At 52.2% G+C, this 14,432-nt stretch overlaps 1 protein-coding gene across 1 annotated transcript in view; it reads right to left on the reverse strand.

The window, feature by feature from the left end:
- Positions 1-2,231: 2,231 nt before the first annotated feature.
- Positions 2,232-14,432, reverse strand: part of LOC144820736 (natterin-3-like) — a 61,446-nt gene continuing 49,245 nt past the window's right edge. Inside the window, exon 3 of the mRNA XM_078677956.1 lies at positions 2,232-4,711. Coding sequence (XP_078534082.1) covers positions 3,618-4,711 — 1,094 coding nt within the window. The 3' untranslated portion in view covers positions 2,232-3,617. The remainder of the gene's footprint in view (positions 4,712-14,432) is intronic.

Below are 14,432 nucleotides of genomic sequence, written 5' to 3' on the forward strand. Positions count from 1 at the left end.
TTTTTGTAACGCTCTGTCTGCACATCTGAGACCCAAACCCTTGCTCATGGCATCCAGACAATGTTTACAAGATCACTTTTCATCTTTACCTGAGATTGAATTTCCTCTGGGTATCATGCCTTTCGCTTACCCACCTGCTTACACACTTTTTGGTTAATGAGAAACACTGCTGTGTCTGCTGTTCAGTGTAAAGTATCCTTATACTTCCATAAGAGTCTGTGCAGTGCATAAATATCACTTCTTTAGCATCCCTGCCATTCATCCACTCACACCTGCCAGGCAGTGGCTGTTTCCTGTCCTAACCCCTGCCTCCTACTGTCGTCACTGGCCTGGCACTGCCTGGGCCTCATAACGCTCAGTCCTCCACTGACACGTCCTTAACCTCTGTCTGCCAACCCTGTCCAAGCCTCACACTGGTAGCCCTGCCTTGGCACGTCCAGACCTAAGCCTTACAGTACTACCTGGCAGGGCCCACGTATCAGACTATCAGCCTCAACCGGAGGCGCCTAGGCTCTCCCCATCAGCCCTGAGCAGGCACTGCCCATGCCCCCGTGTATGACATTGCACACTGGCATTATTCCATTGTCCATGCTCAAGAGGGGCGCTAGTGCCCACTGCAAGGGGAATGTCCAGGGATCACTCTCCTGCCACTGCCCAAGCCTTACTCTATTAAACCTGCACTGGCACATTCCTCGTTTCATGGCATCACCCTTTCACTGGCACAGCCAAACCCTCACACTAACAGTCTGCACTGGCACTGCCAAAGCGCGACATTACCATCCTGGCACTAGCAGTGCCCACAACTCAAACTAGCAGTCTCCAATGAGACTGCCAAGGCCTCACATTAACATTCACATACTGGCACTGCTAGTAAATGTACTGCCATTGGTTATGATTCGCACAATTAGCCCTGCACAGGCATTGCTTACGCCTCACACTCTTATGCCAGTAATGGCACGGTCCAAACAGTCTGACAGTCCACCACTGGCACTGCCAAAACCTCTGGAGCTGTCCAAAATTCACATGGCCATACCTGCCCAGGCAATGCCAAGCCTTGGATAGACTGGTAGCCCCTAAAGATTCATGCTATCAGTGATGCTTTGGCATTGCCGAAATTTCATACTAACAGCCCTGCACTGGCACTGTCAAGCGGCATGCTTAGTCCTGTGGTGGCGCTGTAAAGCTGCGCACTGCCAGTCCAGCACTGGCACTGCTGTTACCTCACATTATCAGCCTCCAGGGACTGCACCGGGACTGTCCAAACCTCATCTCATGTTCATCCATGAACTTGCACTGCCCAAGTCCCAAATTGCATAAGCTCACCAAACTCACATTCGCATCCACAGTACTGTACTGGCACCACCCAACTTCACACTGTCAGCACCCACTGCCCCTGCCAGGACCTCCTACTCTCATCAGCCCAATGGAGGCATTCCCAACTCCTCAGGCTATGATGGGCTTATTTATGAGATTCCTGTGCCACTTTTGCACCATGTAAAGAATAAAGATTTAAGAAGCCACGCAAAGCCTCCCTGAGTGGCTTCGAGTGGCCCCATAAATCATGAGTAAGGTGACGCAACGCAAATTGCTGCGTCGCCTTACTCTGTGCCCTGGAAGTATTCCGTGAGCATTGCGTTGGGTTTTCCCACGCAACCCTCATAGAATTTGATGCTGCCCCAGATTTGCAAAGTGATGTAAACTTGGGTAAGCGTCAAATCTGTCAGCCACCCGAGGTGCCTTACCATTAACATATTTCTCCTTGTTACGCCTTGTAATGAGGACAAATATGTTCATTTCTCCTTGTTGTTTCCTCTTTCTATGTGTGCTGCGTTCTACAGCACAGGATTGTTTTTGTGCAGGAATGGCCTTCCTGCACAAAAACAATCCTGCCTGCTATGGAGCCACCCTTGCACCATGGTGCAAGTTTGCCTAAGTAGGTGCTAGGCTGCCAAAACGGCGCCAGCGCAGGCAGAAAGAACAGGAATGTACCATATTGCTTCACTACGGTGCACTTCTGTCCTTTCACTTAGGCGCAGGGCAGCGCAGCAAGGTGCCATAAATGAGGCCCCAAAATCTCCACTGACACAGTCACAGCCTTACAGTCTCAGCACGGCACTGTATCAAATCACCCTCCATGGGCACTGCCAGCCATCACACTAGCTGCCTTCACTGCTCCTGTCAGTGCCCAAGCCTGGCAACCTCCTCATCTGGAATCAGTCAGGAATGCACAATGCTTTTAAGAGGATTTTATTGATTAACTTCCAAACTTGAAAATAAGACCAGAGCAAGAGTATTTGATCATGCGTCAGTATCACATAGGACGCTGCATGCGATTGAGAAGGAGAGAGCTGATCAGTGATCGGACAAAAGGCTGGGCCTGCTAGGACACTGCCCAACAAGGCAGATCCACAGAGGAGGCAGCTCCAGGAGCGTTTCCTCCACAGCATTGCTCTTCGGGTGTGTGGAGCTAGGGGGTGGTGCTAAGGCAGGCAGGCTGGCAGGCTGATGGGGTGAATTCGTTTCTGAAAGTGGTAGAAGGGACTCCAGCTTGAGTTAACAAATGCAGGCCAAGGTGTCAGTCAAATATGTTCTCATAAATAAAGGTAGTTTAGCACAACCATGTGATTATTTTAAATCGGCATTTTCTGTGAGAGTGTGACATGGTCGTTCCTGAGGGCTAATTAAGGCCACATTATATATAAAGAGTCGAGAAATACTGTCTCGGGTTGGCTGTTGCACTGATTCCTACAGCGGGAGGGAAGGAGAGCAGATCCCTAGAAAGTGAGGGTTGTGTCGGCCATGGGATCTGGTCAAGGTAAAAGGTTTGCTGGAAGCAGACCGAAACCATACATGGCGAGGGCGTGGGATATCATGTCACAGCAATTTAGGGATAGGTTATGGGATAGATGTGCTGGCCTGAGATCTATTGTAGTTTTACATGGTGATGATATTGAAACCATGGGAAGGAAGGGGAATTTCTCCACAGTGGTAGACCGCATGTCCTCCCTAAACTAAATTGAAAAGAAACAGTCTTATGAGCACCTAATTATAAACTTGGAACCCTACTGTGTTATGTCAGGACAGCTGGTCACAACAGGATGATGAACCATTTTGTGCCTAGCAAAATGAATGTGTCTGCCTGTAACATAACTGGAGCTCATGTAAAGCGCTCTGATACCTTCAGGTCTAGTTTGCGCTATATAAAACTCAACAAAAAAAAACAACACCCGTCTAGTGTGGCATGTTTCATCACCTGGTTTCCTATCTACCATAGGAAGCATCCTGAACTGGCCCTATGGGTAAATAGACTCTCTATGGTATGATTATTCAGTAGGGAATAAACTTAGTACGGCCTATAAGTGGAGGTAAACATTGTTTCTTTAAAATTACGAGAAAGGGGCGAGGTACCACTCTGTTAACAGATGTATTGAGAGTGGAGAGAAACAGAGAGTAAAGGAAAGTGATGATTAATGTGTAAATAGATATTGCTATAGCATCTCCTTGCACTAAGACAGTGGCAGTGGGTCTATCATGCTGTAAGCTTGAGAGAGGACTGTGTCAACATAAAGGCGTATGTTAGGACACCGTTGGAGTGGATGGTGTCTCAAAGCATGGCCCTAATAGCATGGCTCTGCGTCAGGAATGGGCTGGCATCTCTTCACATGCACTGTCACCGCTCCAATTTGCACGTCGATGAAAGCCCCTCGAGCCATGGTAGAGCGCGTTTCTCCATTTCCATAAAAGCGTGTGAGAGTGGCTGAGAAAGGCATATCTGCTGTCATCTCCCTCCCCTCCATAATCACCTCACACACATGGTTCGGCTGGACTTCTATCTCCAGCGAGTGGATGTGCTTCACAGACTCTGTACGAGTTGTACCTTCTCGCCAATCGAAGGACACCTCTGCTGAAATGGTTACAGATGTCGACACAATCTTGGGGATGCCAGCACTGATGGTGGCGCTGACCCCGAACTTTGCTGAACGTCCAATGTCCCAACGCTGCTGAACGGTGGTTATTCTGCTCAAGGTGGCGGTCTTCTTCACTGTCTTACAGTCGTTGTTGATGACCCGGGATGAAGTCAGCAGTTGAGGGGGCTGCTGGTAAAATTTGATCTCATCTTTTAAGTACTGCACATCTGAGATCTTCTGAGCCTTGTAATCAGCGAAGATTCTCAACACCTCATAGCTCTTGTACCAATACTCCTTGCCTTTGTAAGGCAAGAAGAAGGCCTTATGATGGGTGTCGACTTTTCCTAAGCCGTACTTGTTCTTCCCAACGTAGATGTTCACTCCGGAGCAGCTCCCAACGGAGTTCTCAGGAATGGAACCGTAGGACCCGGACTTCCACTCCAGAGACTCGAAGTCCTGAAGATTGACCAACACCCTGAAGGTTGAGGTGCGGTATTCTCGGTCTCCATAGGGGTAATAGCAGTATGGCCCTGTGGCAGGGCTGTAGAAACCCACTGCGCACCCTGGCGCAGCGCAGACATAGTCCGTGCGCGAGGTGTACGAGTTCCAGATAGAGACAGCGCCTTCAGGAAGAGAGCCTGTCCACTCCTCCCAGCGCAGGTTAATATTATCAGGGAAGTGGATCTGCCGGACAGGCCCCTGGGCTTTCTCCCGTTCCACCAGCTCAGCCTCATCGCCCTTGTCAGTCAAAGGGGGAATGACATCCTGGAGGTTCGGGTTTGGGTACTGCTCTTTGGACCCGTCTTGGTTTTTCAGGAAAGACAATGAAAAGAGAGAAAGAAAAGGCAACATAAATTATGATATCATTTCAATTTATAAATACATTCATTCATTGCATTAGTAAATAGTATCCCTTCAGCCACCCCACGAAAACACACAGTGACCAAAAGGGAGAATGTATTAATATTTGTAATGAAGGCAGAATCCAAAATTATGAAAACAAGAGCTAGTAGTAATATTTTAAAATTCAAAACACATCAATCATTACCCATAGGGAAGAGGTGTGGTGCCGTGGCTAGGGCGACTGACTCCAGAATCTGAGGATCACAGTTCGATCCGCGGTGGCAGATTGGCCCAGCACCATGTGACTCTGGGCAATAGCTTGCTTAATCTTCCCGACGGCGCCTAGAAACCCTTACGGGTGATTGTGCGCTTTACAAATTTGGATTTGTAATATTATCTTGAAAGAATGTGGACTTAACAAACTGGAGCCCTGGGACCTTCCTAACTTGGAGTCCGTATTTTTCCCTGCTAGGGTGTTATATAACCTGTGTTGCTGCATTTTCGTTTAATGGTCTGTGTTTGTTTAGAAATTAGGGATTTTACTTCTTTTTAATGTAGTCTGGATCGTGAGGGATATTTAGCATGTTTTGGTTTTTAGGTTTAAAGTATTTTATTACTTCATTGCAAAAACAATACAAACAAATGAAAACAATCATCAGAACGGGGTGATGCAAAGCTTCCGCACCACGGGCGCCCTCAACGTGTATGATGCTACAAGGATGGCATCCTCCGCTGCATGAGTCCAGGTGGATATGCGGTGACAACAAGTTCAGTAGCTACTATCCCCTTCCCCAACTACCCCCCTCCCCCCCCTACCCCCCAACTCCCTACCCCCCTCCCTCCCGCGCTGTGCGAATGTCCACACCCCACGCCCTTCTGCAGAATATCCGTTTCCTTTGTCAGGCCACCCTATCATACCAGCTAGGTGGGCGGGTTATCCAGGGATGTTAGTCGCAGTAGGCGGAGATATCGGGGACAGGTGGTTTCTTTTAATTCTGACTGTAGTAAGGTATGGAAATGCTGCCACAGCTCTTCAAACTTATCTACCTCTCCCGCCACCGTGAGTGACAACTTCTCCATCCCCAAAACGTGCCACAGCCTGTGTAACCAGCCAACAATGGAGGGGAGTGTGGTGGAACGCCAGTAGATGAGTATGTTCTGTATCGCTGAACACAGGGCGATCGCTATCTGTCTACCCCTTCTGGACCTCAGCGGGTACATCAAGCCATTGGGCAACCCCAACAGGACATAGGCTGGGAAGCGGGGGAGTTCTATGTCAAAGCACTGGTCTATTTAATCTAGGACCTCCTTCCAGTAGGGACTCAATAGAGGGCAATCCCATAAAATGTGTGTTAGTGTTTCAATCTGCGCGCACTCTCGCCAACAGGTATTCACTATGTTTCGGTTCATTTCATGCAATCTCTCAGGGGTGTAGTACCAATAGGTGGATATCTTGGTGTATGTTTCGGTGAGCCCGGTGTGGTACGCTGAGTGGCGTGCGCGGTAAGAAATGTGTTCCCAGTCCTTGTGACTCAACTCTCTACCCAGCTCCCGTTCCCAGCGTTCCCGCCCCGGGTTGTGAATGTGGAAATGGGGTGGTTGTAAGAGCTTGTATAAGTCAGAGATGAGTTTGGAGTCCGAGGAGCGCGTCGCCAGCCACATCTCATAGGGAGTACGTTTCCTGTCAGCCAGGTCACGCACTTGCGGCTGAAACGCCCAGTGTCGTACCTGTAGATACCTCATCCGTTCGGTCTCAGGCAGCTGATATTACTTGCTGAGATCCTGAAACGAAACGGCGCCTTCTGGGCCGTATATGTGAAAAAGTGCACTGCACCTAGCCCTCCGCCAGTGCGCGAAGCCTCCAGGTTCCATCCCAGGTTGAAAGTCCGGATTCTCTACAAGTGGCGTGAATGGAGACGGGAAGGTGGTGAGTTTGTGCTTAGCGTTCACAGCGTCCCAAACTCACAGTGGGACTCGCGTGATAAAGGAAGCGTAAAGATTGGGGGGACGATGAGCCCTGCGCAGGAAGGGTATCTCCTGTAGGGTTCTACCCGCCACCGCCTGGTCCTGGAACAACCAGTGCTTATCTGATTCCCACCTGCTCCACTCCACTAAGTACCGCAGCTGCGCTGCCTGGAAGTATTTGTGTAAATCCGGTATGCCGAGTCCACCCGAATCTGGTGCTAGTGTGGATAAGGCTCTCTTGAGTCTGGGTTTGCGGCCCTGCCACACAAAACGTGCGATGTCCGCCTGGGCTTGTCCGATCCATCCCTTCGGGGGCTGAAGAGGTAAGGCTCGAAAGAGATACAGCACCTGTGGTAAGAGCGTCATCTTCACCGCCGCCACTCTGCCCAGCAACGATAACGTTCCTTTGTTCCAGCGGGTCAACTCTTCCTTAATTTTCCTGCCTAGTGCCGCGTAGTTGGCCGTCACCATAGCAGGTAAACAGGGCGCTAGCAGAATGCCCAATTAAGGAACCAGTTCCTTAGACCAGCGCATGGGAAAGAGGCTCTGTAATTCGAGTCTCGTGGCAGTGGTAAGCGAGATGTCCAGGGCCGACGATTTCCCCATATTCATTTTAAAACCTGCCACCGTGGCGAAGGCTTCCAGCTCAGCGATGCAAGCCGGCAGCGCCCTTCGTGGTTTATCAAGTGTTAGGATCACATCATCCGCGTACAAGCTGACGGTGTGGATATACCTCCCCATCCAGACCCCAGTCGCGTCCGGATTCTGCCGAATTCTCTGTGCAAATGGCTCCATGTCTGGTGCCCCGTTCTATCGCAAATGGGCGAGAGCTGTGGCCATTCACTCGGACCACTGCGGATGGGAATCTGTAACAATTGAATATTAAAGTGCAAAATTTCTCACCTACACCCAATTTGCAGAGCACCCTCTCTAGGTATGGCCAATGTACTCGGTCAAACGCCTTTTCCGCGTCAACCGAGAGGAGCATTCGTTCCCCAGGAACACGGGAGGCTTTTTCCAGAATATGGACTACCCTCTTGGTGTTGTCCACCGTTTGTCTGCCAGGGATAAACCACGCCTGGTCCGAGTCCACCAGTCCTGGCAGATGAGGTGCTAGACGTGCCGCCAGGATCCCGGTGTACAGCTTAAGGTCTACATTTAACAGCGAGATCGGCCGATAGGAGCCGCATTCCTTCCGGTCTTTTCCCGGTTTGGGGATAACCGACACTGTCGCTCGGAGCAAGTCAGGGGGGATAGCCCCCGGGTCCGCAAAGGAGTTGAAGAGTCATGTCAGCAGCGGCGCCAGTTCCTGGCAGAATGTTTTATAGAAAAGCGGGGTGTACCCATCAGGTCCCGGGGCCTTCCCGTGTTTGAGGCGGGAAATCGCCGTAATCACCTCCTCGATCCGTATTTCCCGTTCCAGGTATTCTGCCTGTTCCTTGGCAAGGGTGGGGAGATCGACCGAGGCCAGGTAGTCAGTCTCGGCCTATGGCGAGGAGGGCTCGCCTGCATATAAATCTGAGTAGTACTGACGGAAGCCGTCCGCAATTTGACCATCTTCCGTGGCTGTCGCACCGTTGGGTACCGACAGCTCTTTCACCCTATGGTTTTGGTGTTTAACACGAAGCTTGCTCACCAGGAGCCGGCCGCACCTGTCCCCTCCGGTGTAGTATGCGTGTTTCAGGCGCAACGCTGCGTATTCCGCTCTGTCCATGTCCAGGGCGGTCAGCAATTTACGGGCTGCTTTAAGCTGCCTCCAGACTCTGGGGGCACCCGTCCTCTGATGCACGTGCTCTAGCTCCCTCACCTTGCTCGTAAGTTCTTCCCTTTTTTGTTGCCGCTCCCTATTTTCCGCCGAGGAGATGGCGATAAACTCACCCCGAAGCACTGCCTTCAAAGCAGCCCATTGCGTCGCTCTGGCGGTGTCGCCATTATCATTATGCCGTCGGAATTGAGTCTCGAATTCGTTGCACAACAGATTGCCTATGCAACAGGGTGTCCCGGAGGCGCCAGACCCCTCTTGGGAGAGACACCGGCGGTAGCTGAAAAGTACCCGTCACCGGGGCGTGATCTGACAAAGTAAGAACTCCCATGTCAGAGGCCGTCGCTAGTTCACAAAACGGACCTGTTACTAATAAATGGTCTAACCTCGCGTATGTCTTGTGTGCGTGTGAATAGTAGTGTGAATAGTAGGAGTAGGCTCAGGCAGTGGGGTGGAGACGTCGCCACAAGTCGTGCAGGTCATGATCGCCTAAGCAGGATTTACTCCGCAGCGAGACCTCTCCCACCTGTGGGCGTCGCTGCGCTGATCTATCCATGGATGAGGCAAAGACCATATTCAAATCTCCACCGATAATTATGTGCCTATCTGGGGTAGTCGCAACTTCCTCTAGAGCAGATTGCAGAAACCCATCTTGGTGGTCATTGGGGCTGTATATCGAACCTATCGTGAACACCAGATCTCCCAACCGGACCCTATAAGCCAGAAGCCTCCCTTTCTGCTCCGCCACTTTGTGCAGGACCTCCCCCTTAAATTTCCTAGCCAACAAGATTGCCACCCCTGCCGTTTTGGTAGCCCCGGAGGAGAAGAGCTGTACTGGGAATTTCGGTGACCGCAGCCTGTGGCAATCCCCGGCAAGGAGGTGTGTCTCCTGTAGGAGACAGATGTCTGCCTGGGTGCTTTCAAGGAGGGACAGCACCGCCTTCCGCTTGACCGGGTTGTTCGGTCCTTTCACATTGAGGGTAACTATCTCAAGGGCCATCGGTGATAATCGTAAGGGTAGCGCTTAACAAGCCTGACGTGTCCCAAGGCCCGTCAACATCAAGGACCGTGTGAAGTGCTGGCGTGGGGTGTGACAAGTGTAGCAGCGGGACAGCGCGGTCCTCGAATCTTCTGCAGAAATGAAGCGAAGTCAAACCAAATGCAACAACAATACTCAACAATGCAGCGCGCTCCCCCAATCCCCCCCTCTTCCCCCCAGAACTTCCCTCCAACAACCCCGCGGATCCCCCCCTCCTCACTCCCCTCCGCCCCCTCCCCCCTCTCACCCAACCCTTCAAAAAACATCATTGTCCCAGTCCGGTCCTTATCGGACAAGTCCGTGGAAAGTTACTGAAGTGGACGTCCAGCCACAACCCACTCCCCCCTTACCCCCCCCGTTCCCGGAACCCCCGCACCTGCATTATTGAAGAGGCTAATGTGATCTCCCCCGGAGTCCGTTCAGGCCGTCAAGGCCATATCTCCAGACGACGTATCCCAGATCACCTCTCGAACCGCACTGTCCATCTCTGCCCGTATCGTGGGTGAGTCGGGACGTAAAGGCGGGGATGCTGATCGCCGCCTTCGGACCGACCGCCAACCGTCTCTGGTGCTGCGCCGGCGGCGAGGTGTGGGGGTATCTTCTTCCGTCGCTGTGAGGCCTAGCACTCCACAGGCGTCTTGCAGGGACCGCAGCTGGTGAAGAGTCCCGTTCCAGTGAAAGATAAGCCTAAAGGGGTGGCCCCAGGAGTACTGTGTGTCATGTTCTCGCAGAAAATCTGTGACTATTTTGAATGACTTGCGCTTCTGCAGGGTAATGGTTGACAGGTCCTGGAAGAGGGCCACCTGCTGACCTCGGAAACTCAGGGGTTGTTGTCGCCGTGCCTCACGGAGAATCCGCTCTTTCAAAGGGAAGTCTGGCAGGAAGGCCAAGATATCCGGCGGTGGTGCTGTAGCCCGTCGAGGTGGGCCTACTCTGTGTGCTCTATCAATCGTCACAGGGAAGTCGCTGGGCTCTCCCAGGATGTCCCGGAACAGGTCTCTCAGATAGGCGGTAATGTTCTCTCCTTCTTCTTTGGACGGAACGCCTCGTACCCGGATGTTATTGCGCCTGGACCTGTTCTCGAGGTCCTCATTGTGGGCCGGGAGATCGATTTGTTGGTCCCTGAGCCGTAAGACCTCTTGTTGCAGGTGTGCGATCTCTTCATCCCTGGAGTGGTTAGCTTCCTCCATAGTGGACACTCTCTCTCCCAGGGTGTCGACCTCTCTCCTCACCTCGCGAACCTCCCCGGCCACCTCCTGCTTCAGCGTTTGGAAATCGTCTCTGAGGGTGCTGAACAACGTCTCCAGAAAGGATCTGGTCACTGGGGGTTCTCCCCCCTCCGCACCACGAGAGCTCGTCGGGGGGCTTGGGGCAGTCTGACCTCTGTCATGTCGCGGGGCGCCCCTGCCCAGCATCTCTGGCAAGGTGCGGTCTCCTTTCTTTCCCCCTCTGTTGCCGGTCATCTCGGATGAGCGGGCTCGGCGAACTCGGAAAGGAACTCTCGAAGTTCTGGTGGGGATGACAAGTTCTGTGCCCGACGACTCCCCCACAAGACACGCTTCTCTAACCAACACCAGGCAACGGACTCTCAGGACATTCAAGATGTCGGCGTGGGGTAGGTCGTCGTGGTCCGCCGGAGGCCTCCTCAGCTGCGTCCCGGATCAAAAAGAAAGCAGTGGCTCACCGAGCGATCACCGGTCTAGGCCGTCACCCAGGCCTCACTGCTCCCTCCGGGAATCGGGCCGCACCGCCCGGCCAGCGAGGGAGGGTCGCCACGTGCTGAATTCCCCTCTGGCTCTCGTCGGCCGCTGCGGTCCCCGTCCTGTTTCGTGTGGAGTACCGGGGTGTCCAATACACTTCAGGGGTTCACCAGTCCACTCAGCAAGGGGGCGTGGAGGCAAGGGCCTGCTTCCGGTCCAGGCCCCGGGCTCGCGGATCAGCCTCGCGCCGTAGGCCCGATGGAGAGGACGCTGGACGAGGGCCAAAACTCGTGTTTGTGGTCGCCGGGGTACTGCTAGGCGTGTCTCACTCGGCCTCGCCTTCCCTTCCGGGCGTTGAAATGATGGATCGGGGGTCCGCGCGGACACGCGGGCCTACTGGGCCTCTCGATCCCCGGCCTGGCGTAGCTGCTCTCCGCCGGCTCCTCTCTGCATCACAACGGCCGGGGCGTCGATCGCCTCATTCGAGGTCTCCGCCCCCCGATCCCCCGGTCTCACCGGTGGCTTCCTTTGGCAGTGTCTATGAGCCGCCGGTTCCGCAGGATCACTGAGACCGGTCCCGGAGCCTCCGGTGGGCGGTGTCCGCTGGCTCCGGTGTCTCTGTCTGCTCTGCGGCCGGCCCCGCTCCACGGACCTTTTGGTCTGCGCGTTCTCGGGCTATGGGGCCGCTGGAGGATCCAGATTGTCTCGGAGGCTCCAGGTGTCGCTTCCGCTCGATCCGGGGGAGATCAGCGGTGCGAAGCGGTGCTGGGGCTACGGGAACACGGGAGCTCATGGAGAGTGCGTCCTCCTAGCCCGCCATCTTGGCCACGCCCCCATGTTTTGGTTTTTAGAGTGGTTAATCATAAAATAAACTATTCATATCCCTTCTCGAACGTTGCTCTTGTTCTCAGCTCCTGAAAACTTGACGCCATTCTGTGGCAGGACCTGGAATTACTTTGCATGGTGTAAAGGCTTATACTTAAAAGCATATACTTAAGGTGCATGCAGAAAATCGCCTCCTGTCAGCAAGCTGGAACTTCTCCTGCGTGCAGATGTTTTAAACAATGTAGGGATTCTGCATATGCGTTTCATGTCTTTCTTAGTTGCTGTTACTTGTTATTAATCCTTCTGTGTTTTTGAGCCTGCTGATGTCACTGTATTCAGTGCCTTTATTGGTCAGCTTGTCCTCACAAAGAAGGAACAGCCATTTTGAGTAACCATAATCTAGATACATCTCCCATCCCATTGCTGTGCTAAGACTGCAACACGATCCTTATTCTGCATTAAGTGTCAGAACAGTTCACAGAAAGATACCGCACTTTATCAGGAGCGTCAGAAAACAGAATGGGATATACCCACGACAGTTAGAGAGCACTGTACGGCTCTCAGCAGACCTTTCTGTGCCAATCGAAAAAACAAATACTTATTTTACGACTTTCTTCCAGCAATTTATAATGGTGCTAGATGCGTACAGGAATGAGGAGGCAGACTCAGGGACTGGGGGGAAGGTCGCTTTATTTAATTATGTCGATCGCGGGAGAGCGCCGAGCGTCCTCTCTGCTCTGATGCCGCGGTCTCTCTCGCGCATGCGCACTCGCTTGGACTGGGCATCTTCGCGTGTTGCGTCATGACGCAACGCGCGAAGACTAAAGCACAACTCTACATATCTCCCCTTTTTACACATACACAAAAGAGTCCTCTGAGTCCCCAGGGGTTTAACATCCTCCTAGTTCAAAGTCTCTGAAATGATTGGGTCTGACCACCACTCTACCAGCGCGTGTGTGTCTTACCGGTGTGGAGGCTTCTCTGGTGCAGTTCTCTGCAGGGCTTATAGTCTTGTCTCTCTGCTGACTCTGCTCTGCTCTTTTTGGTGTTACACACCTTTCTCCCTGTGTTTCCTCTGCAACTGGCCTTTCTTGATTTCCCAGGTCCTCGTAAGATCCTTCTTCCGTCTGGTGCTCTTCCCCAGCTGATGTACCTCCTTCTATGTCTCTTGGCCCTTGATCTTGTAGAGTTCTCTCTTCTTCCGCAGGCCACTGTAGGATTTTGTTGATTTTAGCCATGCGGTCTTGGGACCACACGTTCCCGTCGCTGAGTAACGCCGCTCTATCATATACTTCTTCTACTTGCAGAGGCGGGCTGTATTTGCTTTCTCCTTTCCTTTTCAGCACTGCCAGTTTGACTCTCACCCACTCCCCTCTTTCAAGTGCAGTCTCTTGCACGTTTCTTCTCCGGTTATAATGGTCGGTATATACTTTCTGAGCTCTCTCTAGGTTATGTTGTACTACTGCAGGGGACCATTTGCTGGTGATGGTCTTTTCTCTCCAGACCACATTGTCCTTAGTGAAGGGGTGCCTGCCTCTCAGGATTTGGAATGGGCTGTACCCGGTGAAGGTGGGGGTAATTCGGTAGGCCCATATCATCTTCCGTATCTCTTTTTCCCAATCCTTGCCTTTCATGATGGAAGTTTGGATGTACCCCATGATGACCCGATTGAATCTTTCCACCTGTCCGTTGCTCGAGGGGTGGTATATCGAAGTGTGTTTGGTTTTGATCCCATTCCTTACTGCATACTTGTACCATTTCTCAGAAGTAAATTGCGGGCCATTGTCGCTCAGGATTGTCCTCGGGATCCCTTCTCTCAGGAAAACCGACGTGAGGAACTTTATCACAGTTTCGGAGTCCATTTCTTCTTGGATATGAATTTCCGGCCACTTTGAGTATTTGTCCACCAAGACACATACATACTTCGGCACTCCTTGGTTGTCCAGATCAGGTCTTAAAATGTCGACCGAGACATCTTCCCAGGGGTCGCGTGGCTGGTCAAATTTCCACAAAGCTGGCCTTAGAGGTTTCAGGATTTTGTCAGCTCCTTGGCACTGGCCACAGTCTCTCCCATGTCTTTCCACTTGTATGTCTAGTCCAGGCCACCAGTACATTTGCTTCACTCTCATTTTGGTTTTGACAATCCCGAGATGCCCTTCATGTAACTGTGTCAACAGGAACGGGATCAATCTCGTAGGAGGCACCACTTTGTCTCCTCGGTATAGAAAGATGCCTGAGTCACTCACAGACAGTTCCTCACGGACTTCATAGAATTTCCGGAGCTCCTCCTTCACTCTCGGGCCAGCCTTTGATTATGTGTTCTTTGACCTCACGGATCTCTTCATCCTCATCATATGCTAGGACCCATTCTTGCTTACTGATCACTCTTT

This window comes from Lissotriton helveticus, chromosome 1_1 (genome assembly GCF_964261635.1).
Source record: "Lissotriton helveticus chromosome 1_1, aLisHel1.1, whole genome shotgun sequence".
Lineage (NCBI taxonomy): Eukaryota > Metazoa > Chordata > Amphibia > Caudata > Salamandridae > Lissotriton > Lissotriton helveticus.